The sequence below is a fragment of the Suillus fuscotomentosus genome (genome assembly GCF_016647785.1).
Source record: "Suillus fuscotomentosus strain FC203 chromosome Unknown F5891scaffold_37, whole genome shotgun sequence".
Classification (NCBI taxonomy): domain Eukaryota; kingdom Fungi; phylum Basidiomycota; class Agaricomycetes; order Boletales; family Suillaceae; genus Suillus; species Suillus fuscotomentosus.
This window is the reverse complement of record NW_024539549.1, coordinates 228,182-253,552: the sequence shown is the minus strand read 5'-3', so window position 1 is coordinate 253,552 and position 25,371 is coordinate 228,182. Positions and strand designations below refer to the sequence as shown.

The 25,371-nt window shown below is 46.7% G+C and overlaps 6 protein-coding genes across 6 annotated transcripts; 4 read left to right on the top strand and 2 right to left on the bottom strand.

The window, feature by feature from the left end:
• Positions 1 to 226: 226 nt before the first annotated feature.
• On the top strand, positions 227 to 3,204 carry F5891DRAFT_446502 (major facilitator superfamily domain-containing protein). The gene is made up of 20 exons (XM_041371862.1): positions 227 to 587; positions 639 to 700; positions 764 to 804; positions 857 to 990; positions 1,043 to 1,090; positions 1,148 to 1,172; positions 1,226 to 1,254; positions 1,309 to 1,326; positions 1,396 to 1,565; positions 1,619 to 1,734; positions 1,788 to 1,848; positions 1,910 to 1,916; positions 1,968 to 1,990; positions 2,043 to 2,076; positions 2,129 to 2,284; positions 2,338 to 2,395; positions 2,447 to 2,523; positions 2,572 to 2,719; positions 2,771 to 3,138; positions 3,185 to 3,204. The coding sequence occupies exons 1-19, from the start codon at positions 310 to 312 to the stop codon at positions 3,098 to 3,100; spliced, it is 1,815 nt and encodes a 604-aa protein (XP_041224290.1). The 5' UTR covers positions 227 to 309; the 3' UTR covers positions 3,101 to 3,138; positions 3,185 to 3,204.
• A 6,841-nt stretch (positions 3,205 to 10,045) lies between these two features.
• Positions 10,046 to 12,130, top strand: F5891DRAFT_446447 (uncharacterized protein). Its single transcript, XM_041371861.1, has 9 exons — positions 10,046 to 10,478; positions 10,532 to 10,674; positions 10,725 to 10,850; positions 10,911 to 10,959; positions 11,010 to 11,121; positions 11,178 to 11,257; positions 11,314 to 11,329; positions 11,385 to 11,598; positions 11,654 to 12,130. The coding sequence occupies exons 1-9, from the start codon at positions 10,415 to 10,417 to the stop codon at positions 11,996 to 11,998; spliced, it is 1,149 nt and encodes a 382-aa protein (XP_041224289.1). The 5' UTR covers positions 10,046 to 10,414; the 3' UTR covers positions 11,999 to 12,130.
• A 48-nt stretch (positions 12,131 to 12,178) lies between these two features.
• On the bottom strand, positions 12,179 to 15,241 carry F5891DRAFT_1236383 (atromentin synthetase; the record flags this gene model as incomplete). Its single annotated transcript, XM_041369646.1, has 7 exons — positions 12,179 to 12,387; positions 12,440 to 13,061; positions 13,114 to 13,186; positions 13,244 to 14,077; positions 14,128 to 14,366; positions 14,424 to 14,560; positions 14,608 to 15,241. The coding sequence occupies 7 exons, from the start codon at positions 15,239 to 15,241 to the stop codon at positions 12,179 to 12,181; spliced, it is 2,748 nt and encodes a 915-aa protein (XP_041224288.1).
• Positions 15,242 to 16,467: 1,226 nt separating this feature from the next.
• Positions 16,468 to 17,148, top strand: F5891DRAFT_1174023 (uncharacterized protein; the record flags this gene model as incomplete). Its single annotated transcript, XM_041365650.1, has 2 exons — positions 16,468 to 16,497; positions 16,654 to 17,148. 2 exons carry the CDS (start codon positions 16,468 to 16,470, stop codon positions 17,032 to 17,034), a joined length of 411 nt encoding a protein of 136 aa, XP_041224287.1. The 3' UTR covers positions 17,035 to 17,148.
• Positions 17,149 to 18,893: 1,745 nt separating this feature from the next.
• F5891DRAFT_981618 (uncharacterized protein) lies at positions 18,894 to 20,289 on the top strand (the record flags this gene model as incomplete). The annotated part of the gene is made up of 7 exons (XM_041377136.1): positions 18,894 to 19,079; positions 19,322 to 19,368; positions 19,492 to 19,550; positions 19,685 to 19,756; positions 19,803 to 19,949; positions 20,048 to 20,111; positions 20,184 to 20,289. The coding sequence occupies 7 exons, from the start codon at positions 18,894 to 18,896 to the stop codon at positions 20,287 to 20,289; spliced, it is 681 nt and encodes a 226-aa protein (XP_041224286.1).
• Positions 20,290 to 22,465: 2,176 nt separating this feature from the next.
• Positions 22,466 to 25,061, bottom strand: F5891DRAFT_1190494 (uncharacterized protein; the record flags this gene model as incomplete). Its single annotated transcript, XM_041367308.1, has 7 exons — positions 22,466 to 23,131; positions 23,191 to 23,319; positions 23,380 to 23,454; positions 23,530 to 23,622; positions 23,679 to 23,790; positions 24,671 to 24,831; positions 24,885 to 25,061. The coding sequence occupies 7 exons, from the start codon at positions 25,059 to 25,061 to the stop codon at positions 22,466 to 22,468; spliced, it is 1,413 nt and encodes a 470-aa protein (XP_041224285.1).
• Positions 25,062 to 25,371: the final 310 nt, after the last annotated feature.

Genomic DNA, 25,371 nt, shown 5'->3' with positions numbered 1-25,371 from the left:
ATTTCTATCTTTGTCTATCATCAGGAAGACGCGGTGCTCTACGAACTGTCCTATGGCGTAATTCCGATAGAGCCTCAATGATACTCCGAATCCTAAATCACCTGTGTGTCGGTCTCGGAAGGTCGAACCCTCAGACCCTGTGAACGTTACACCTCGGCGAATTTGATAATTCATCTATACCTTTATTACACATGAACTAGTATGTGTTACGAAGTTACCAACCCACCTTTGTCCATTTTCTGTTAACATTGTGCGTTCTTCAAATTCACTCATTGCCCTCGTGAACAAAACTTTCACAACACGACAAAGATGGCAGAGCCGTCATCTCCAGCAGTCGAGGAGGCCAAAGAAAGGCCAGGTGCATCGTGGAAAATGGCCGAGGAGCACGTCATCCCTAAAAATCGCCTAGGGATTGTGTTTATTGGCTGGATGTGTACAATTTTCTTGGTAGCCATAGATCAAGTGCGTATTTGTGTTATTTTATTGATGAATATCGAATTGACATACCCTAAGACTGTCGTTGCTACCGCCTTGCCCACAATTGTAGCTGATCTAGGGGGAGGTAAGAACTATAGTTGGGTGGGGAGGTATGTATATGTTACATGTGGTGTCATTACGTGATACTATTTTCCACGTAGTGCTTACATGCTGGCGTGCTCCTCTTTGAGTCCGCTATATGGCAAGCTATCCGATATTTTAGGCGAGTGCTCTTTGAGCGTTATGGAGTGTTACTCGGGAATCAACTTATGACTGGGATCTGCAGGCCGCAAACCCATGCTATATGGATGCATCCTCGTATTTTTGGTATGTCATTGCTAGCACGCGCGTCCGACTAGGCTTTGACCTCATAGACTAGATGGGATCAGCGCTGTGTGGTGCAGCTCAGAACATGACATGGTTGATTGCCTCTCGTGCCGTACAGGGAGTTGGCGGCGGCGGCATCTTCCAACTCGTACAGATCACCATATCCGACATCGTTCCATTGGAAGAGTAAATATGTGTTACCAGTACCAAGTCATTGTTGATCATATTTATTTTCCAGGCGAGGCAAGTATACTGGTCTCATTGGTGCCACATGGGGCACAGCAAGGTAAGGTTAAATAAAACACCACCGTTAAGCCTCCAAAGCCTGAAACTTATTCCTCAGTGTTATCGGACCGTTAATCGGCGGTGTGAGATCTCCCATCTTCTGAGGGGATCTGAGAATTGATTTTTTGCGCTATAGCTTTTCACTGATCATGTATCTTGGAGGTGGTAAGTTTGCGTGTGCTATTTGTTGACCGAAGTTTCACGATTGACGCGTATCAGGTGCTTCTGGATTAACTTGTGCGCTTGATATGTTTTCAATGTTTGCTGCGAGATCAGAAGCTTATTACTAACACGTCTTATGGACAGACCAACTGGTGGCTTAGCTGGGGCACTTTTATTCTTTTTCTTAAATCTGAATCCGCACCAAGGAAGGCCGTTCCGCGACCATGTCCGAGAATTTGATTTCGTTGGACTGTTTGTGATCGTTGTAGGGGTTATTTGTCTCCTTATTGGTATCAACCCCACCGAAACGACGTGTAATTTCATCTTCTTACTCTACAGAACCGAAGCCCATTATTATTTTCTTTAGGGAAAAACCCCCAAACCATTGCACTCCTTGCTGTGGGTGGTACACTGCTCATCATCGGTGGAATCAATGAGATTTATACGAAGCGGGAGCCCATTATTCCTCCTCGTCTTTTCCAGGCGAGTTGTTGAGAAAGCTCCCCATATCAATATCGTGTCTCATGGTTTTCCAGACACGTACGACGGGCTTTGCATTAGTTTCTGTCTTCATACATGCTATGATATTCTTCGCAGGTGTGTCACGCACGCGAATCTTTCTCTGGAGTACTAACAATCATTTGCGTGACTACTCTAGGTTCTTAGTGAGTACGTTCAGACAGAGCTTATACTTGTCATCATCATGTGTTTTCTAGCTACCTTCCAATGTACTACCAAGGTAGGCCTGTCCTATAGCCTTCGAGTCTGCATTTTGCTGAGCTCGACACAAGTTCTTGGCGCATCGGCAACGAGTTCTGGCGTCAAGTGAGTATTGAACCCATGTATCATTGTTATCCTATGTTGCTGATATGCGCAGAATGCTTCCTTACTCGTTAAGCTGTAGTCTCATGTCATCAGTTTCTGGAATGGTTTTGACTCGCATGGGATCCTACCGCCCTGTCATGTGGTTCGGGTGGATTTCCATGACGCTTGGTTGGGGCCTCATGACCATGCTGGATGATACGACCACTGTGTACGTACTTAGTCGTGTCGGATTCACGCGGTCGTTATAGCTTTTTCATTTAGTGCAGCACAGGAAATCTACCCCCTTATTACTTCCCTCGGTGTCGGTTGCTTGTTCCAGGTGAGTTTACTACATCATAACGATGCACGGTCATCATCGCCTCTCCAATAGAGCCCGCTTATTGCCATACAGGCAGCCATGCCTATAAAGGATATGGCTACCAGTACAGGCACTTTTATGTTCCTCCGGTAGGTGACTTTACGATTTGTTTTTCGTAGGTACTCATTGGTCTTGAGAACTCTTGGGAGTACGGTAGGCATGGCGATGGGGGAAGCTGTTATTTCCAGTGTCCTCCAGCAGAAAATGCAGGGCATCCAAGGCCTCACAATCGACACTTCTGCCACGGCTTTAAACGGTAACATAAAGCGGATCTCTTCCATTTCTGTAAGCACGCTACCATGGTCTCGGTTCTGGCTTAACGATCACTCCCACCAGAACCCCATAGTACGCCACGAAGTCATGCATGCTTACTCGCGATCTATCAGCACGATTTGGATAGTCAGCGCCCCACTATCTGCATTCGGTCTCTTCCTAGTTCTCTTCATCCGTAGCTACACACTCAAACGTACGATCATCCGCGGCGGCGAGAACAAGCTAGGAGATGCTGAGACGGGTGCTGAGCAAGCGACTGTTGCAGATACAGACGACTTGCCAGCCTTGGAGTTGGAGCGTTTTGGGAAGCACCAAGCACCGGCCTGCTCTGATAACGCCACTGGATCAACAGAGTCATCGGACGATATTGGCATGCAGGATATGAAAGCATAGAACGAGGGAAAAAATTCCCCTGTATCTCAGGCATAGAGGTGAGCGAAACCCAATCATACTCCATCGATGGTCTGACTCGAGTAGCAATGACACCTCCGCTCACGTCGCAAGTGTTCCAATGCCACTGCGTCTTGGGCTGCGCATGGCCATGATTTATTACATCAAATGTGACTCGCGGTTCGACGCAATCGATCCATATAATATTCGAAATATATTGTAGAGCTCCGATTGGGGATGGCTAAGCGATGAACCAGGGCTAGGAAAGATGTAAATGTAAACATGCGAGTATTCTGTGTAGAGGTGCTATGATTCCTGAAACCGAGACCCTCATATCGAATGCTTCGGTTCATGAGCGGGATGGAGTGGTGGACTGTTGGGTAGCGGTCAGTCCATCTTGCATGTCCCCACGCATCCCCCTCGTGCACTAATTCCCAGGACAGTTCGTAGAGCACCGCATCTTAACAGTTTCCGTTGTTTGTTGTAGTGCATAAGTATTGGAATCCGTTCTCCATCCCCATATCAACCATATGGTTGAACTCCATCAAGTGTCTTGCTCCGCTGCTTAGCTGTTATGGCTCCAATGCCGATTTGCCGAACACCAGACCAAATCTAAACGCCATTATGTCCGGGAGTGATGACCGAGAACCAGCACCGAACCCTGTTACGGGACTAGTGACCCCCTAGATTCGGAAGCGGCGAACGAGGAACAGTGCCAAATGAATCAATGTCGCCTAAATGAATGAGAAGCACCAGTGCCGAAAACCGTTATGGGACCCGTGCCGTCGAGATTTAGGAGTGACGAACAAGCACTTGAAACAAAATAAATATTCAAATCTGTGAATCTGTGCCGGTTTGGAACCTATGAAGATCCCCGATCTCGAGGTGCTGTGACTGAAGTCATCGGCTCATGATCAGGGCGGGACGGGGTGGAGGATTACTGGGTGGTTATTCTGTCGTGTCCAGGCCATCATATCTTACATGCATCTGGATAATCATTAGATGGTCTTGAAAATTTTTGAAACGCACGTAAGTCGATTATCAGCAAAGCACTACCTGAGAAGAAAACCTACGTGCAGATAAAGTCCCGACCTGGGTCTATTATTGCAGAATTGCCATGGACGCTGCACCGCGTCCGCGACCTTCAGATATTAATGATTCAGGATTTCCGGCTTTTTACATCTCAGACAAAGGCCCTTCCTGAGAGAGCCTACTGAAACAGAGTCTTCAAACGAAGATTTTGTGACAAAACTACTCACCCATCTGAGGCATTACACCACCAAAAGAGTAGGTGTTGGTTTTTTTCCAAAAGCCCCAAGTCACGGATACCATCTGATAGAACGAGTTCCGGTGCTGCATAACGGATTGCACCCGAATGTATAGAAATGGCAACAAGCGCGATTGACGTGGAAGAGGTACACCTCCGTTAATGTGGTTTAGTTGGGTTTTAATAGGTTTAAACAAACACATCGGGGTGAACGATATTTAAAAGAGGTTTATATGTTGTACAAAATGTGAAGACAATATTTAATATTCAAACTAACATAAAGATGAGTGCACGACTTCAAATTTTGGTGGTGTTTTATGTGTGATCCAAAATATCAAATATTCACAACCATATTCCCACAGACAATATGTCAACAAACATAAGAAATATAGTCAGATTTTTCATGTCTGCTTCAACTTAAAGTTCAATTTCCATGTAAAACTTTGGAGAAAACTTGAAGTTTTACAGATGACATGACATTAAAACTCAATTTAAATGTCAAGCTGTGGCAAAACTTCAAGTTTTCTCCAAAGTTTTATGTAAGGATCCAACTTTAAATTGAAGCGGATATGGAAAATCTGATTATATTTCTTATATTTGTTGACATATTGTCTGTGTGAATATGGTTGTGAATATTTGATATTTTGGATGACACACAAAACACCACCAAAATTTGAAGTCGTGCACCCATCTTCATGTTAGTTTAAATATCAAATAGTGTTTTCACATTTTGTACAACATATAAGCCTCTTTTAAATATTGTTCACCCCGATGTGAAATTGAATCAACGCTCGCACTCGGCTCTGGCCGAGTCTCAGCTCTGCGCACATACCTGTCACTGATTGTGACATATGGTTGTGACTGAGTCTCCTAAACGCTGGTGACGCAGACTTCGGACTTCAGTCCTTTTGTCTCAACCGTCATCAGCGTTGAGCACGTTCTGCGCCACAATTTTAAGCTATTTACTTGAATTCTTGTTCTAAACTTCGAATTCGGTCGTACCTCCATGTCTAACACTCAAAATGTTTCATCCAACACCCAAGCATCACTTACAGGACCCGGACAAGCGGGGACTTCGTCTCAAACCAACTCTGGAAGGGCGACTGTTCTGCAACAAGACTTGGTTGAGAAGTGCCTCAACATCGTTGAAGACTTCAAACAATCACTTATCTCAAAGCAAGAAGTGTTTATCACTATTTCAAAGGTTGTCGCAGCCACCTCTAATGAAGTTACGGACCAAGCCGAATCTTTTATCGCAGGTCCGTACTTCGACATGCTTGAACAATGGTCCAATGACCTTGAAAGGACCAGAGCGTTTCGGGAACATGACCCTGCATGACAATCCGAAGAAAGGGACTTTGTCCCTCCTAGAGAGGATGGGCATGAGAGAGAGTCCAGTGCTGACGAAGGTGAACCCATTAAAAAATGGTCCAAACTTGACCTCTCTTGTCTCGGACGAGCCGAGCAATCATTCAAAGGAGGGCAGCTTTCAGCCAATCTCACACGCACCAACGAAATCCTACTCAACTGGTCGCAAGACCCTAAAGAGGTTCGGCGAAGACTCATGTACCATCGCTGCTGCCCGGAATTCCATGAAGCTGGATGGGCAGAAATTGTCGCAGGAAAATGCATTAATCTTGATGCCGTACACTCTATTATCTCCTCCTCGCGCACCATTGACAAATGTACCGAAACCATTGGGGACATTGAGATCAAGTTCGCCACCGCTACAGAGGCAGTTTCGAAGAAGATCACTACCTCTGCACAATGGTCCGCAGCGTGGAATAGAACCTCAAGGGCCATTAAGTTCGCGTTCCCTCATCGAGAGGATGAGCTCGCCGCCTATGGAGAATACATTAACGACAAATTTGACCGCAGTGTCGAGCGAGCGCATGAGAGAATCATTAGATTTGATAAAGCCGTTAGGAACAGGGCTGCAAACTCTCGAAGAGTTGAACTCTCTGACTTCTCGGCCTTTGCAGACATATATGAGTCCCACTTCTTATCAGACGGCAGGCATCACGACGAGGACAAGCAGTCAAAACTCGGTGCTTCGGCACGAGACAAGACCTCCTTTAATCGGCAAGAGCCCTGTCGTAAATGGAACTCAGGAGAATGCTCTCGCAGCGCTCAAACCTGCCATTACGCGCATGTCTGTTCACACGAGCAGGACGGGAGATTGTGTGCACGACGTCACACGGAAGCGAGACATTTCGAGGAGTCTAAGTCCAAACCTACCTGAACGTCCAATTAAGCGCCTGCGACGTAGACGGGGCCTTATTTGGTCTCCAATGGATCTTTCATTTAGTCCCACAGCGCGTTCTACTGAATATTCAGAACCTGTTCCAAAACCACCTTCACATGAACTCCAAAACAGTGATGCAGCTCAGACCATTGCTCGAAGGCTGGACCTGTTTCGCATCGTCACGCCCATCAATGTTAACCGTTTCGAGGAACTCCTTACAGATCATCCGAATCAGCCTTTTGTTAAATCTGTCTGTTACGCATTGCGCGAAGGCTTCTGGCCTTGGGCTGACACTTCTGATAATTCGTACCCCTCCATTAATGACAACTCTTCGCATACGTGTTCCAAAACCGACATACAACTTCAATTCATTGAGGACCAGATGCGGGAAGAAATCCACTTGGGCCGGGTGTCTGAAAGTTTCGGAACAGAGCTTTATCCAGGGATGTATAGTGTCCCAATGCACACTGTTCCCAAACCCAATACCGACAAACTTCGGTTAGTTGTGGACCACACTGCGGGCGAGTACTCCTTGAACTCTATGATTGATCGAGACGCTATCAAGGGTACTAAGGTCGATGGTCTACATTCACTGGGGGCCTCATTGCTCCGATTTCGAGAGCTGCATCCAAACGTTGAGTTAATCATGTTCAAATCTGACGTTTCACAAGCCTTCCGTCGGTTACCAATGCACCCTCTATGGCAAATCAAACAAATTTTGACTGTGCATGGTCAACGTCATGTTGACCGTAACAATAACTTCGGTGGTCGCGGTTCTCCTAAGATCTGGATATCCTTTATGTCACTTGTCGCGTGGATTGCTATTCACCGGGCTCTAATTGATGCTCTAAAGACCTACATGGACGACTCCTTCTCTTTCGAGGTCGCAGGACATGTTCTCTATTATCCCCCATATGACTGCTACTTTCCCGCGAAACAGACTCGGCTTTTACAACTCTGGGATGACCTTCAACTACCGCATGAACGACCCAAACAAGTATTTGGCGCACCATTGACAGTGATCGGATTTGAAGTCGACCCAAATGTTATGCAAGTTACTTTACCCGTTCATAAGAAGGCTGAGTTGGTTACAGAGCTACGTCGTTTCGCACGAAAGAATCACCATTGGTCGCTTCGCGAATTCCAGTGTCTGGCTGGCTGGTGTGAATGGAGCTTCAATGTCTTCCCTTTATTGAAGCCCGGTTTGTCGGTGCTCTACGACAAAATTTGAGGAAAGACTAACGCCCTCGCTCAAATTCACGTCAACAATGCACTGCTACACGAGTTACATTGGCTCGCGGACCACGTTGAACGTTTGGATGGCCTACACCTATTCCGGTGTTTAGACTTCGACGCGTCAAGAGATGACGTTGTAGTTGTCTACACTGACGCGTCAGCCGCAGGATTAGGACTCTGGTTTCCAGACGAAAACTTCGCATGCCAATCACCCTTACCTGGAGATGCTCCTCACGACACCATTTTCTTCTTCGAGGCTTTGGCCGTTTGTTCCGCTATTCACACGGTCACAAATATGGACGACACTCCCGCAAAATTACTCATTTACACCGACAACACCAACACTGTGTCAATGTTCGACTCACTTCAAGCAAGACCTATCTATAACTCACTGTTACTTTCGGCTGTGGATATCTTAATCACCTATAATGTTGACCTTCGAGTGGAACATATTCCGGGGCAACAGAACGTCATCGCTGACGCGTTGTCACGGTTTCACAATGAACTCGTGAAAGATCTGGTGCCATCAGCACAGATATTCGACTTCGAACCCCCTCGGGATGCACTGGGGGTGAAAGAAAAATGATCCCAAGTACCACTCGGTCCAAGCAACCCATACGGGAAGCTTGGACTCTCGAACACCTACAATTAGAGCGTTCCTTGGCCCTTGGTTGCGCTATCGAGACCACTACAGCTTCAGCTTACAACTCACACCTAAACTCATATCTGAACTTTTGTCGACTTCATAACAGGGACGTTGAACCTACCGCGGACACTCTGTCCTTCTTCGTGGTGTGGTTATCACATCATATTGAGCCACGATCCGTGGACTCGTATCTTTCGGGTATCGTGAATCGACTTCAAACACACTTTCCGCAAGTTCGTGACGTGCGCACGTCCTTGCTCGTTACTCGCACTCTTAAAGGTTGTAAACATCGCTTATCTAAGCCTGTTCGACGTAAAGAACCACTGACTCTGGATGATCTTGCTGTTGTGGTGGACACGTTCGCTTCGTCGACGGACTTCAACGACATCTTATTCGTCGCCTTGCTGGTGACAGGTTTCAAAACCTTGCAGCGGTTAGCAGAGCTCTGCTGGCCGAATGCAAAGAAACATCAATCCTTTCGTAAAATGGCGCTGCGACACTCTCTCGTATCGTCCCCAACCTCAGCAAGGTACACTCTACCTCACCACAAAACAAATACTTTGGGAGTAGGATGCGAGATTTTAGTGTTAGCTGAGGCGGAGTCTAGAGTGAACCCTCTAGATGTTTTACAACGGTATGTCCATGCTCGTGACACTCGCTTTCAACACCATCCCCACCTCTGGTTGACTGCGAACAGCACCATTCCTACACGCGCATGGTTCATGCGATATCTTCGGCGTTTCTTCCCGCCAACTATTGCTGGACATTCGATGCGAGCCGGGGGAGCAACTGCCCTGGCTGCGACTGGTGTCGCGCCTGCGCTGATTCAGGCAGCGGGACGCTGGTCTTCGGACGAGTTCCAAAAATACATTCGAAAGCACCCTTATCTGCTTCATCTGCTTATACACGGTTCTCAAAATCCGTAACTCACTAGGTTTGACAGCTCAGAGTTGCTATTTGTCCAACTTCAAATGTCTGTTTCATTTCCTCGTTTCGCGGCTTCTTATTCTCGTTTCACAGCTCTATCTTTTGGTTTCGGATATCAAGTCTCTCAGTGTGGTCGTTTTGCGGCTCTATCGGGTTGTGATCAGTGTGTTGGCACTATTATTAAAAAAAAAAAAAAAAAAAAATAGCCCTTTAGCCGTTTGGTCCAAAACTCGACTCTTTTCGAGTCAAATTTGACTCGCTTTCAGTCACCAGTCGTTTTGGCCTTCAGTCACCAGTCATTCGGTGGGGAGCTCAGTCACCGATTGTTTGGTGGCTTGTACATTACTATTTCGTCCTAGTTACTATATGTACCTTCCGTTTTCCAACGAGCTGTCACTCCTAGTACTAAAAATTGATTGCGGGTCCTCCGAGCATTGAGCTGGAGGACCCCGCTTGCCCTAAACTCTTCACACGAGTGCCTTCTCTGGTGCAGGTTGATTCAAGCAGTTCGAATGATAAAGGGTGACCAGTGACCAGTGACTGGTGACGTCACAAATGATAAGGTTCAGCGTGACGTCCAAAGTTAGGCTTAAGGTTCCTCGGTATTTTCCGAGATGCGGTCCTACATTGGACCGTAACTTCCAGAAAGTTGGTTAGTCTGTGTGAGGTTTATATAGACAAGTCACAGACTCTTCCTACATGTCCTCGTAACTTCGAAATTCCTTCACTCTGTATTTCGAATATGCAAGTGACAAGACACAACAATGCGCGCTTCCAAGTTCTCGAGCGCCATGTTCGAAGTACTTGATACCATCAACTCCGGACCTCCGAAGGGTCACTAAAGTCATCTGGTCGGTCACAGTACCGTATGTCTATTTCTGATGCTTTATCTCAACTCTATCCTGTATTTGAGAAGTGGTAATGGGTCCCGTGCTAGCTTTCTTCTTCCCTAAGTCCCAGGTCCTCCTTTCTCCCATAACCGTCTAGCGAGTGGAAATGCCCAGCTTAACATTGCCCGAGTGTGGGCGCTATATCTCGCCTCCGGCCACAAATGAGGACTGTGAGGGAGTATCTGATCCACATAGTCTGTCTAGCTAACGACTCAGCGTGTAGTAGAGTTTGCAGACCTGGCCATCATTGATCTTTCCAAGGCCCATACGCCGGAAGGACGGGCAGAGCTCTATCCCCAACTTCGAGATGCACTGCGCACCTACGGCTTTGTTTATGCTATAAATCATGGTTATAGCCAGGCTCAGGTGCGCTTGTGCCCGTAGCCCATACTAAGGTTTCTGAAGTGCTGTTGTAGCGCGATAGGATCTTTGACATAGCTAATGTCCCTTTCACCGTTGTTCCTCCGGATGAAATGAAGACGTACGCTGCGAACATCGAGAAAGTTGGGTACTATGCAGGTTTTAAAGCTCGTCAATTCTGGGTGTGTCACATTCTAGCAAGAAACGTACATAAAAGCTTGTCCTAATCGCCCAATGATCAGAAAGTCGACGCGGAGAATCAAGTTCTCGATCAGATCGAGCACTATGGAAGTAGGTGCTACAGTCTTCTGTGTGGTAGGCGTCCTTTACATTTTCGACAGTTAACAAGGACGTCACAAGGCGTCCGCACCCTCAGGCCTTGCGTCCGTTCCTCCCGGAAATCGATGCCTTCGCCCGACATAATCACTTCAACGTTGTCCATCCAATCCTTCGGTTAGTTCTCCGTGGGCCCCTTGTTGATACCTCATCTCACGAGCTGTCTCTTGCAGCTTGCTCGCTTTGAGCCTCGAGTTGCCCGAGGAGACTCTAGTACAAAGACACAACTTTAACGGCACAGGAGAAGCATGTGGTTGGTCTCATTCTACGATATTTTCAATCCTATGTTGATGGGCGATCATGCCGCAGTCAGATTTATGAAATAGCAAGTGTCCCTTAATGGTACTACCTGCTTGTCAACCTGATCAATATTCCTAAAGTTATAGGCGCACCAAGGAAGAAGAGGAGAAATCTAAAAATGTCTGGTTGAAAGGACATACAGGTACATTTTATTTCACTACTTGTCGTTATATGTCCCTCAACCATGCAGACGTTGGCAGCGTCACCATTCTGTGGAGCCAACCTGTCGGAGGCCTGCAAATTCAGGCTCCAGACGGCAGATGGAAATGGGTCCGCCACATCGAGAACGCTTTGGTGCGCAAATGAGTGAACCACTGTAACAATCACAAACTCAATATTACGTCCTCAGGTCATCAACACAGGTGACATGATGGATTTCTTCAGTGGTGGTTACTATAAGCCCACGATTCATCGCGTCGTACAGCCTCCTGAGGATCAGCACAACTACGACCGTCTGGGCGTATTCTTCTTCTCAATGCCAGATGATAATGTTCGCTTAATACCGTGTGTTGAGAGCCCGGTACTCTGCAAGTTCGGCATCCAACGCCGGTGCCCTGACGAGGACGCCCCGCTGTGCGCAGCGTGGAGGAAGGGAAGGACAACAACGTATGGTAGGTCTGATCTTAAGAAGGGAATAGAGCACAATGTCGAAGAGGAGGTCATTGAGGGGATAGTGGTGAAACATTACAACTAAGGAGTCGCAGACTACCCGTGTACGCATGTCTCGAAATAGTTATGGTGTATACGATATTGATCAGCAAATTTTGAAACTCTATAACCATTTGGAAAAGGCCGCAGAAGTGGTATGTATACAAACAGTGCTCCTACGTATATTTATCAGAAAAGTATATGTCGCCAAAAGGCGCAACAAACATTACACTCCACGAGCCTCAAGACGACTGCGGAAGAGCTTCTGGAACTGCGAGGCATGATCAATGTCCATGAGCGTGTTGTGTTCTCCAGGCACATCGGTAAAGATTGGGTCGCTGCGACTGAAAGCACTCCATGGCTTGAGCTCCTTGAGCCAGTTGACCTTGTCATCCGGGCCACGAGGCGGGACGGCGTAGAAAATATCGATGACAGCTGGAGAGAGACATGAACAAACTTTGCCAAAGTCGACGAATAAGCGACTCACGAGCTGTGCCCGATGGGGTGTATCCCTTTCCACAACGCAAGAGAGACGCAGAGACTTTGACCCAGTGTTCGAGAGTTTCAGGTGTCAGCTGGAGCTCGGCGAGACGTTCAGGAGGCGACATATTCCACACGATCTCGAGCCTCTCCTTCTGTGTGAGCGGTTTAAAAGTGGGCACCATACTCTCAGAATCATGCTTCGATATGAGACCGAGGAAGAACGCAACGTGGAGCGCACACATGAGGTCGATGTCGTGCATTTGCTGAGCGATATAAGGAGGAACGTTGACGAGACCGAAAAACTTGACTTCTTCGCCCATGGCCTCCAGGCGCTTGACCACTTCAAATGCCATCAGACCACCGTAGCAGTAGCCAGCGATGGCATATGGTCCCATTGGCTGTATCCTCCTTATACTTGCAGTATAAGAGGAAACCATCTCGTCCATGGACGTGAAGAAGGGCTGACCAGGCTCGAAGCCACGAGCACGGAGCCCATAGAATGGACACTCATTCTGAAAGTACTTGGCAAGATTGAGGAAAACAAGAACCTCTCCGACTCCAGGGTGCACGAAGAAGATGGGTATCTTGTCTCCGGTCACTTGGAGGGGAACAGCGGGGTCGTATTCCTCAGCTTGACTGTCTTTGGAGAGAGTCGATATAGTTGGCCAGGCTCGAGACATCGGGGTGCTTCAGGATTTGTATGGCGGGGATTTCAGGCAGGCCAAAGTACGCCTCTCCTTCACGCTTGAGCCTGCAGATTATTTGCGTTAGTGAAGGTCATTTTTACGGTGGTAAATCATGTATTTACCTGAGAACACCGATAGATGTACCACCGAATTCAAAGAAGTTATCGTTCGCTGACACTTCGTTGTCTGCGAGGTTGAGGATACCTGCATACATCTTGGCAAGAGCCTTTTCCGTTTTCGTGGAGGGTGCTACGAAGGCAGCGCCGCGTGCTTCGCTAAGAAGCTCGTCAGCGCGGGCGATATGCTTCGCCAGCCCACCTTTCTGAAGGAGGATGAGGAGGCGAGACCGGGAGAGTTTCCCTAGGGTTGTCTTCTCCATCTGCTTCACAGGAATGGGAACGATCATTTGAGGTGGCTGGGTGATCATCTTGACAGAGATATCGCGTAAAGCACGGTGCGTGGCAAAGAGTTTCATGGGCGCGTCTGCTCCATCGAGGTCGAAAGATGGCGAGTAGAAAATGACGAACCCTTCGGTTTCCTGGCCGGGAATACGGTATGGAGCAGCAGCGAGGAAGGAGTGCGTGATGCCTTCCAAAGTCTGGAGATGGGTTTCGAGCTCGGGGATACCATATGTGACACCATGGATGATGACAGTGTCCTTGATGCGACCGATAAGGCGCATAGAGCCACCTTCGATGATGCCTACATCACCAGTGCGGTACCAGCCACCCTCAATAAAGCTGGAAGACGTAGCCTCGGGGTTTTTGTAGTAGCATACAAAAAGCATCGGTCCGCGAACCTGAAGCTCACCGCTCTCGCCATCTGCGCGCGGAGTAGTGCCATCGACAGGGTCAACGATGCGCATTTCGCAACCAGTAACGGGACGTCCAAGGTCAAGGAACTCGCGAGCAGGTTTGGTTGTAAAAATATCGACTGGATCAAAAATGCAGCCACCACTGCAAGACTGGTCAGCTCAGATGTAACGATGTTGTATGAAGGTTCATACCAAGTTTCTGTCATTCCAAATCCAGCAGAGACTATGAAGGACACTGCGGAGGGGTTCTTGCTAAGCTTTTTCATGGTAGCAGCGAAGGTTTGTGCGGTCTTCGAGACCACCGCTTCACCTCCGCTGATGATCCGCTTGATGGAGGATAGGTCGAAAGATCCGAAAAGATCAGTACGCTTTTCAAGATCGCGAGTGAGCTTGGCTAGCAGAAAGTTTGGTGCGAAAGCTAGACCAATGGACTGAAAAAGAAGCACAATGAATCGATAAGTAGAAGCCACGGCTGAATTGAGACATACATTTTCGTCGATCAGACGAAGCATGCGAACGGAATCGGACAAAATAACAGATGCATGCACATGGACCTGCGAAGCACCATATAGGAGAGGTGTAACGTGCATTTCCACAGACCCTGCGACGTGATCAAATCCTACCCCTGAGGGCCATGGTTAATTCTAGAAGCTCTAACAATAGTTGTCTTACAGTTCAAGACTCGAGACTCAGAAGGCGGGCCAAAGCGTAGCTCCTTGGCATGGCAAGCAGCAATAATGGTACGGTGCGTGTGCACGACCGCCTTTGAAAAACCGGTCGAACCTGAAGTCAGGAAGAGCATTGCGTGATCATCGGGCTTAGGCTCGAACGCAACCCAGTCAGCTGGGACCGTGAACGTCTCTGCTGAAGCTTTCAGGTCAGAGAACAAGTGAACCTCCAGACCGTCAATGGAACTGATCTGTTCAGCACCGAGCTCGTTGGTGAGCCAAATTGCAGATTCAAACAGGTTCTTGATGTGAGCAACATGTGCCTCTTTGTGCGCCTGTTGTGCACTGAGTACGGGCTGTAAGCAGGGGACATAGCCAGCCATGAGACAAGCCCAGATGGTAGCCATATTTTCTTCGTGTTCGGTAAGGTATACAACAATGATTGAGCCAGTAGGCTTTCCCCACTCGAGCATTGCGCGTGCAAGGTTACGAACATATTGATTGAATGCGCTGAAAGTCTTTGTCTGAATGGAGGAGTCATGTGCGGAGGAGGTTATGAACGAAATCTTGTGTAATGGATAGCGGTTGACAGCTTGAGTGATGATGTCATGAACTGTGTTGAAATCAGGTTCTGCCATTGTGAGGTATCAGAACGATCGACTGCGAAAGTTGTGTAGTATGTTGACAGCGGACGTCCGACTTTATATACTTCTTCATTTGGCATCAAGGAGCATCCTCTCATCCTGGCATGAATTTAGCATCACATCACTTTGAGTGGTAAGTGTTCAACTTACACTGTCACTTGCAATTGGCCGCGTCACCAACTTTAAATTGTGCGGTGGCCGAAAATTATTGGCCGCTCCACACCACACCCCATACTATGATGTGAACGGATCTACCGGTTCATGATTATTGAATGGCAACTTGGCAAACCAATTGTCACAACGGAACATCCGAAATTGATGGAGGCCACACACGTGCTTCAAAATGAAAATTCTCACATTTCTGGTTTATTGGTTTCGAAACCACGTTCGAACATATGCTTCGAGGATGATCTCATTCCAGTAAATCCTTCACTTGTGTTTCTGAAACATCGATGTCTTTCAGACGCCTGCTTCCAGTGCGGGATGCTCCTCATCACCGACTTAGGTCAGTAGCGAGACGCTAATGCACAAGTACACTTCTTTTTTATCGCTTGGCGGATCATCTATATGAAGATGAAGAATCAGCGAGGGAAAGCTAAAAACGTTGGGGAAAGCCACGAACATGGCCACGTCGGCAGTACTGATGAATACTACCACACAATGGAACAATCATAATCGTGACGACACTGTGAAGAACATGCTACGAGTGTGCCAACACATTCATTGCCAATGGTATTGCTGGTGACCTGGACTCCCTTTACTTCACTTTATGTAAAAATGGGGCAGTCCGTCAGAGAAAATCAAAGCAACCTCATCTATCCATGTTTTTGTAGTTTAGCGACTGGATGAGGGGAGAAGCGACGTCTAGAAACGAGACGGGTATAGTATCCTGAGCTATGTGTGTAAAGTGAGGTGAGCTGCATGTGATGCGCGGGCGGGCACTAATCAGTTCATACCGCGTGCCAACATCAGTGAACCCGTGAGGAAAGTAGATAGCAATAAATAACAATATATAGTACATAATTGCAAGAACTAGCATAATTTTGCTATCGACAATCACATTGTTATGTTTGACCTTATAGAGGAAAGACGCGTCCCTGATTATCGTATAAAATGTTATGAAATGCCATAACGAAAGGGAGGTTCACAACTCCGAAGCATCAAATAATTGACGTGAAAATATAAAGCTTTACAATGCTTTATCTAATTGCAAAATTTACATGATATCTGCGAGAATGATACTACCTGGAGTAAGTTAGACAGAACTACCAAAAGCGCCAGCATGACAGATTGCCTACAACAACCTGCCATTTTGTCACCAGTACCAAATTATTCTCATCCTCAGCACTCGTTTTGTGAAGCAAATTAATTTTATTTATATTTAAATACTACATATGTAGTTACAGGACAAAAAGAAAAGAGGAAAAGATAGCGGAGAGATGAATGAAAGGAGGGACCAAGGTCAGCAAGGAACCACGAAAAAAGGCCAGCAAGGAGCCACGAGGAAAGGAAAGGACCACCATGAACGGCCAGAGGAAGGAACCATGAGGGAAGGACGGACCACCACAAACGGCCAGGAAGGAACCACGAGGAAAGGAAGGGCCACGAGGAAAGGAAGGGCCACCACGAACGGCCAGGAAGGAACCATGAGGAAAGGCCAGGGAGGAACCACCACGAATGGCCAGGGAGGAACCACCACGAACGGCCAGGCAGGAACCACCACGAACGGCCAAGGAGGTACCACAGGGAAAAGGCCAGGGAGGGACCACCACAAATGGGAGGAATGAAGATGCTGAGTCGAGAGGTGGTGGTAGTAGCGGTGAAAGAAGGATTGAAAGGAACTTGCGTGTAAATTTCCGTCCTGCGCAAACAATGACAAATCAATTTCAACCACTTGCGCTGGTCACATGATTTGAGGTTGTCCGAAAATTCTAAGGTAAAATTTGAGGCTGAGGTGATAGTCACGTGCATGATTTTGGATGACATTGTAATTCACGCAATATTTGAACCGATCTATATAGTTTTGTAAGTCAAAAATAAATGAGGTAATATGATGTTGCTCAACAAACGGTACCTAATTACACTATCATACCTCGCTGGTTGAAGCTCTCATAAGAATATAAATTAGGTTACAAGTGCTAACGGTTCTTTCCACGATAAAGTCTTATATCACTTGGTAGTTTAAAACATAAATGAGGGAACATGGTATGAGTCAACAAATATAACTTAACCATGCTATTGCATATTGATTGCTGCAACGGCGCAATGTTGTAATCTTGTTGCGAACTCCTCATGGTAAAATGAATTTTCAGAGATTCATGGCTATGTACCGATAACTAATATTTATTGCTGTATACATAGGTATATTCAGCCGTAGCAAAATGATATCATCTTATACTTCCCACGGCTACAAAATCAAGGACTCATGAATTCACTGATGAAGGCTTGATTGAACGTACACCAACGCCGAGCGCATCAGACAAATGGTTCAACTCGTACAACGCGAGAAGTCTGCGCATGAGACTGAAAAGGAGTGAGCCACTGTGAACGAAATGGCACATCCCATTTATCCGGATTGAAGAGAGGGAGCAGCAGCTGGCGAGCGCGAAAGGAATAGCGAAAGAAGGCAGAGGCACCGATTTCGACTGGAGGGTCGGCGCAAGCTACCACCGTGTCGACTCCCGTGAGCTGATACTAGCAGACCGTGGTTGCACCACTGAAAATGTCTGTTGAACTTCCAAGACAGAGCGTAGACTGAGGACTCGGACTCGGCGTGCACACTCCGTAGACTAATAGACTGAGCCTTTCCGTCAGACCGGCTCACGGACCGCTCCACAAAACCCAACTGCAGGATGACTCATCAAGCTTCTATTGAACTTGTATGCAACACTCTAGTCAGCACCAGAGATGCCCCATAAAAATGGACCACTACTAAACTTATAGCAACACACCAATCAGAGCCCACCAGCAATCCGCGAATGCACAATGCGCGCTGTCCCGTTTCTTGTGGACTTGTGCAGGCCCTAATTGATCCCATCGCTGATCAGAATTACTACGTGGCCTTCTGTCAAAATCATGTACATACTGTCCCAATGATATTACACCACGAGTGAAGTTATCCGAACGGTGATGTCATATTACCGTTGCCCAGACGTATCAGGTTGTTTTTGGAATTTTCAATTTTAGTGTGAGATACTTTTACGCCGTTTTACCATCACGTGACGTCCGGATTCGGCCGGATTTCTGGAACCCTTCTGCTTTTGGGCGGGCAAGTCTTTGCATGCCACTTTGCATTCTTTCTAACCAAACATTAGTTTAGATCTACTATTAAGTCATCTGTCGTTCCAAGGATGCAGGTCAATAATAGTGAAGACAAGAACTTCGAGGACAGATATTATACATGCCATAAAGGCATTTATAACAAGCGAGAGGGTCACAAGGAGTCTGATAGGTAAGAGTCTCAGTCTCTGGAAACAGAACTCTTTATTAATGAAACGTGTACCTGATAGGTAAGACTACGTTGTGTCAGCATATGTTTACGATAAGGTATGGTATAGGTACTCACGTCTCAGTCTCTGGAAACAGAACTGAGATGCTCGTCTGCACGGGTGCTAGACTTTATACATATTAGAATGAAACTTGATACATGTGCAGCTTCAGGCCCGATGTCAGCTCTCCCTTGTGCCTGCCCTTTCTCCCCTTGTGCTTGCACTCTCTATTTGACATCTCATGCCTCGCCATCAGCTCTCTCGGTCTTCTTCAACTTGGACGATTTGGACAACAACAAGCCATTCAACAAATCCTAGCGGGTGAAACCAAGATAAAGACTGTTGTAAGTCTTTCCTGCTGTACTGTACTGCAAACAGGCCTTCGACAGCATGTTTTTCAGCTCCAAAGGATGATCATAAAGTGAGACAGACAGCACGAGAGTAGTGTTGAGAGGCACGTCAGACACGTCAGATTAGGTGCAAGCACATCGTTTCTCAGACATTTGCTCATCATTGGCCGAACATCATGTCAAAAGGTCTCAGATTAATTTGCATTCATTCCTGCTCTACCCGCACATAAAAACAGTCTCTCATAGAATTAGGCATCTCAGTCTTCCTCCCGGATACTGAGATGTAAGTGCTATTACCTTCATATAACATACCAGCTACTAACAAAGACTTAGTACATATTTGTTCTAGGTACTTATAGCACCTGGATTCTTCCTCCCAGATACTGAGATTACATATTTGTTCTAGCTCTCATCTCAGCCGTGTGACCCCATCTAAGAAACCTACAAGTAGAGATAGGTGTTTAAGTGTGTCAGCTCTTGGGCCAGGTGAAATTGATGTGTGTATGGTTGTGACAGGCCTGTGACACTGTAACAAATTCTAAACAACTTTGGATTTTAGTTAATGATCAACATATGAGTGTCTGCCTACATGTGTACAGGCTCTATAGTGCTGTATTCACTTCTCACCAAATTTGTGGTGCTTGTCAAGTTATCCTCTGTCCACACTACTAGTATGCATCTTTCCTGTAGCATCTGCCTCACACTGACAATAACTAGTGCTGCTGTGGTCCAGTCCTGAACCATGGTTCGAACCGGACTTTTTGGTCTGGTTCTCCTGTGGTTTGGTCCACGGTCCAGGTGTCAGCCAGAACTGGACCATAATATGGTTCTTGGTTCTGGCATTGGGCGAACAGTTCAACTTTGGTTCGGACCGGTCCCGAACTGTTCCGAACTGCGAACCAAAAGAAGCTTGCCACATTGTTGAAGCGTGCTTTGACACTTCCTTTGATGATCCACTTCAGCCTCAGGGATTCTCAAGCTTCAAGATTTACTTGTTTCTATCAAATGCAGAGGCCCATTGACAAGGTAAGTCATGATATGCACTGTTCAAACAGACGAATCAGACCACACATCTCATTGTGCAACTCCTCCTGCAAGCCCATCATCCCACTCCCACGAAATCACTGCCTCCACCCCTAAAATCAATGCGCCGACAAAGACAAAGGCAACCAAAACCACTGAGTTTGAGGTGTTAGGTGAGTGACTTCATCTTCAATTATCTTGTGCCCATTTTCTCATGCTTGCTCTCTCATACCTGTCCTCTTGTGCCCGTTCTCTTGTGCTAACTCTCTCCCACCTGTTCTCTCATGCCACGCCCCATCTTTCATGCCCTCCTACTTCTTGATATTGAGACCATTGACCGTGGCACCACAACAAGTCCTACCTATGTTTTTTTTTGCTCATTGTAAATAAATTTGGTTCAGTTCATGTTCGAACCTGAAAATGACTGGACCTGACCATTCTGAACCATTCACCAAGGTCCAGTTCGAGGTTCATCAAGTCTGGTAGAACCAAACCTAGGTCCAGTTCTTGGTTCTTGCTTGACCCTCTGTGAACCAGACCGAACCAGACCACGGCAGCACTAACAATCACAACCTGCATTCAGTCTTCCTGAGTTGATAGAGGAAGCCTCATCCATCCACACACACACACACACACACTGATCCATAGCACAACCATTTAAGACTCACAGACATTTCACCACCCCCACACACACACATGCACACAAACTAGCTTCAAAGTTCTGTCTCTTAGCACTAGCACTGTCCTCCTCATAGATTTGTTTGTTTGTCATGGATTCACACGCAGCTGGCGGGACTCGACAAGATAATTTGATTTGTTTGGCAAATCGTTCGTCGAAAGGAACTCGAAACGTAGATTGCATTGGCCGGCAATGAGAAAGAATGCAAAGCGGCACACAAAGACTTGCCCGCCCCCAAAAGCAGAAGGGTTCCAGAAATCTGGCCGAATCCGGACGTCACATGATGGTAAAACAGCGTAAAAGTATCTCACACTAAAATTGAAAATTCCAAAAACAACCTGATACGTCTGGGCAACGGTACATATAGAGAGGTAGAGCGCCACTTTCAGACTTTCGCTAATAATTCACTCACCAGAAACAAATTCACTTGAAGCTCCCGTCATCATGTCTGTTTTCGCTATTCGTGGGTCAAGTTGATAGTTAAATACTACGAATGACCGTCACGCACGCAGTGACTCTCATATAATAAGGTGAATAACATGTTCTAAACGGAGAGTTCGCTGTTTACTCCCTTTTTGCGTTAAGCCGACATCGCTATGGGAGCAGCGCTACCACTATGGCTCAAGTTTCTAGACAAAGTATGTCGGAAATACATATTTTGGGTTGCCATTCCTTAAAATAGATTGAAAGGCTTCAATTTGCCGGCAGCATTATGATTGACTTGCAAGAACACCCGAAATTGCCATAAGCCGGTTGGCAGTGACCCATTTGGTCTTGTGTCTGCCTTCCAAGGCAGTGCTAAAATTTTAAGTGACATGCCTTGCAAGGCATCGAAAGACAGTTTCAAGCGCTAAAGTGTCTTCCAATAATTTATTTTTATTTCAAGAGAATTTCGACATGCAGCGCTAGTTTCAATTCGACCGGTAAAATTCAAACTATAGAAATCACATTGAAACTCTCAGAATTGAATTGCGGGTGGTTCAAAATACAGAATGGTTTTTACTAATAGACTAGTTGTTTATGGTATGGTAGACATAGCAGGAGAGCGGATAGGAAGATATAATGATGATGGAGTGCACCAGCGCCAGAAATGATTGAGGGCAGCTGGGAGTAACGGCAACAGCAACGAGAGGGTGTAGATCTGAATTGGGAGTGTCAGAGGCAGAATATTAATTCAAACGAAAAAATACCTGTTTTGTTATTGCTGTTGTTGCTGGAGCTGGAGCTGAATCAGATTCCTAATACCGCTCACAGACTGGTGGTGATGGCAATGAGAGCGGGTGGACAATGGTGAGGTCAGAGGCGACGGGATAAATTTTAAAAAAAATTAACAGTACCTTTAAGACAGTAGACTGCGCTGCTGCTTAGACTGTTGTTTGTTGGTGGATGGTCCAGTCTAGAGGCACATTGATGATTCAGAGCTGCAGCGACGTTGACGTCGAGCGAAATCGTAGTGATTATAATGATTGTCGATGGACTTAGAGAAATTGTGGTAGTTGGATTTCAAGAGACAAGGTAATCTTGGCATGACTGGAAATGTAGCTGCTTATTCAGCTGTTTGGTTGTATGTACTTCTAACCTAATTTAGTAGTGATTCTGACTGACGTCGTATCATAGTAAAGAAGATATTTGAGCGTGCAGAAAAAGATTGAGATAAACAGCGTGTGATCAGAATGAATCATTTCTTGCGGCCAGACCTACGGACCTCAGCACCTGTTTCGTCCTGGACCGCCTTGGCTTTAGTACGCCTTGGCTTTGGTTTGGGCTTTGGAGGGATAGCACCAACTGCAATAGCCTCGTCTGCCAACGCAAGATCTTGCATTGCCGAAGAAATGGAGTGAGTTTGTGCCCCAATGATAGGAGTAGGCGAGTGCAAGATGACGGGAGCTGTCGCAGAGACAGGTGGCAGTGTGTCAGGGGTGGTGACAGGAGTAGATGCTGGTAGTGCGACCGAGGCAGATGGGCATGCGACCAAGGCAGATGGCGGGTGCGCAGCAGAGGCAGATGGTGGGTACGCAGCAGAGGAAGATTGCGCAATATCCTGAGGTGCAATGATGGCAGTATCAAATGGAAAAGCAGGCCCTTCACCTCCCTCTTCCATAGCGCGCTCGAGTTCCTCTTCCCAGCTGTTGTAGGAGGTGCCGGTATCTGCCACATCCAGAGCGGCGTGTGAGGATGAGGTTTCAGGAAAGAGGGCGTTGTTGAAAAAGTTTGTGATGTCTCGCGCCCAGGCACCTCCAGTCATTAGACGTTGGCGATAATAGTTGTGATATTGTTGGTACAGTATGTTGCTTTTTTCGCCTTTCGCATACAGATCCTTGTCACCTGAAAGAACAAATATTGCCTATCAGTGGAATATTAATCAGCGCACACTCAGAGATACGACATTAAATGAATACTTACAACAACAGCAGCAGCAGCAATCATACCTGGAGTCGTATTCCGTAATTGCCAAAGTTTGCCCTTGGTCTTCGGGGCTAGAGCGTAGGTGGCGGAGAGGGAGGATTTCCCGAAAAGTGCTACCTTTAAGACCTAAGTGTAATTGTAGAAGCGATCAGGACTTCGTTAATGTACATAGAATAACACACGCACCCGAACAAGCTTAGCCGTTTTGAGGAACTCGTCTTTGTTGGGACGCTCTGGATGAAGAAAGAGTACCGGCGCAAACTTTGTGTATTCGCCGTGGGGATTTACAAGCAAAGTTCAGCACTCTGGCTGGGTATCGCGAGGGTAGCCTCGGACAAAAAATTCAGATTTCAATCCGAAAATAGCACCTGCGCAAGACTTGACGTCTGAAACCATCTCTGAGCGAATGCCGCTGACACCCTTTGCAAACTGTCAGAATTGAAATTAGTTGCAAGTTAATTGAAGTAAGCTGAGACATTCCCTACATGCGGTGCAAAGTTCTTGTAGCCCATCAACTCATGATCAATTTCTGGGATGAACTTGAATAACTCAGCCTTTACGCCGTCCTCTATTGACTGTGGCGACAGCCAATGCTCGCTACCAAAGAGTTCAATGTTAGGAGGCACACGCAGAGGAAAAATCCCGGCGTTAATCCATAGACAGTGCGTCATAGAATATTTACGCCCGTGAGCCCATTGTAGAGAATCATGCCTCTCATGGCGTGATATGGTAGTTTTCACCAAGGAGTATACAGCACGAACTCATAGCATTACTCTGTGCGCTACCCGCAGCTATCTCTATATGAGGCGCAGCTTTCCCACGCAACGCGCGCCATGCGCGCACCATTCCCGCGCTTGCGCGCCCTATAGCGCCAGCCATCCAGATGCATCCATCCACTGTCCACCAAGCTCCCTAGTATGTATATTTCCATTTCCTTTATTAGCATAGTTCCACCTTTATTTTTATCATAGTTTCTCACTCATATATATTTTTACATACCTACTCGGTAGCGCTTCGGCTCCGCATGAGCGCGCTTAGGCGCGCTATATAAGCGCCAGCAGTACATACTACACGGGACCGACTTTTCCTACTTTTCACTTACTAGTTACTACCCACTTACTACTTAGCAGAATATAGTAGAAAGCTATTCCTTTACATTTTGCACTCTTATATCTCTTATCTTGCTTTATATCACTACTTAAGCTTAGTTTCTCATTTCCGCATACGCGCGCGCACTTTCCCGCGCTTCGCGCTAATACGCGCGCGCGTTCCCGCGCCTTTGTACCTTGCGCGCTCCTGCGCTTTCTCGCGCTTCGCTTAAGCGCACACTTCTAGATCCTTGCTGCACTCACTTCCCCTATAGGGTCGAACGCACTTGCTTCTCAAGTAACGCAGACTAGGCAGCGCGCGACCTTACAACTTTTACAGATACAGTCAAGAGCTTCTTTTGTTCCTCATTGTATTGTTGTTTCTACACCGTATAGTGTCTTCTTTGGCAGAGAGTGCAAGATCCTTGGCAGTCAAGTTTTTCCCCCGTCGTCCTTTGGCTGTAGTAGCTTCGAGAAGGGCGTTTCGTTTCAATAGTTCTCGACATTTGCCATGCATATTCAGCAGCAGATTCTGTGCCATTTCAAGCGCCTGTATGTATGTGAGTAGCGGGAAACGACACCGGTCACAACCACAAGACACACCTGTCGGACTTCCTGAATAGTTGCACCATCTCTAGCAGGCGCAATAGCAGCGCGTATCTCCACGAGATCTTCATCCGAGTCAGTGGAGTCAGAATCGGTCGAGTCCTCGTTGGCGTGTGAATTGCTTTCGAAGTCTGAATCATCTTCAGCAAATTGGTTTTGCTGTGGTTGAGGCATGGTTCAAAGGGCGATGAGGTGCAACTTGGCCTGAGACTATCAATTTTTCCATAAGATGTTTATATACAGTATAATATACAAACACGTACTGAGGCTCATGGTCCATTGAATGTAATGTAAACGCACACCCTATTACTTACCTCCATGAGTCTAGACCAGACATGTCTTATCGCTGGCAGGAGGAAGCACGACGTAATCGATACTTAGGTGAGGGTGTTGAAGATTTGATGGGTGCCTGGCGGATTCAGAGATTATTACTACATCACGACTGCAGTTGTAGATACGGGATCACACACCTTGACACTGCATC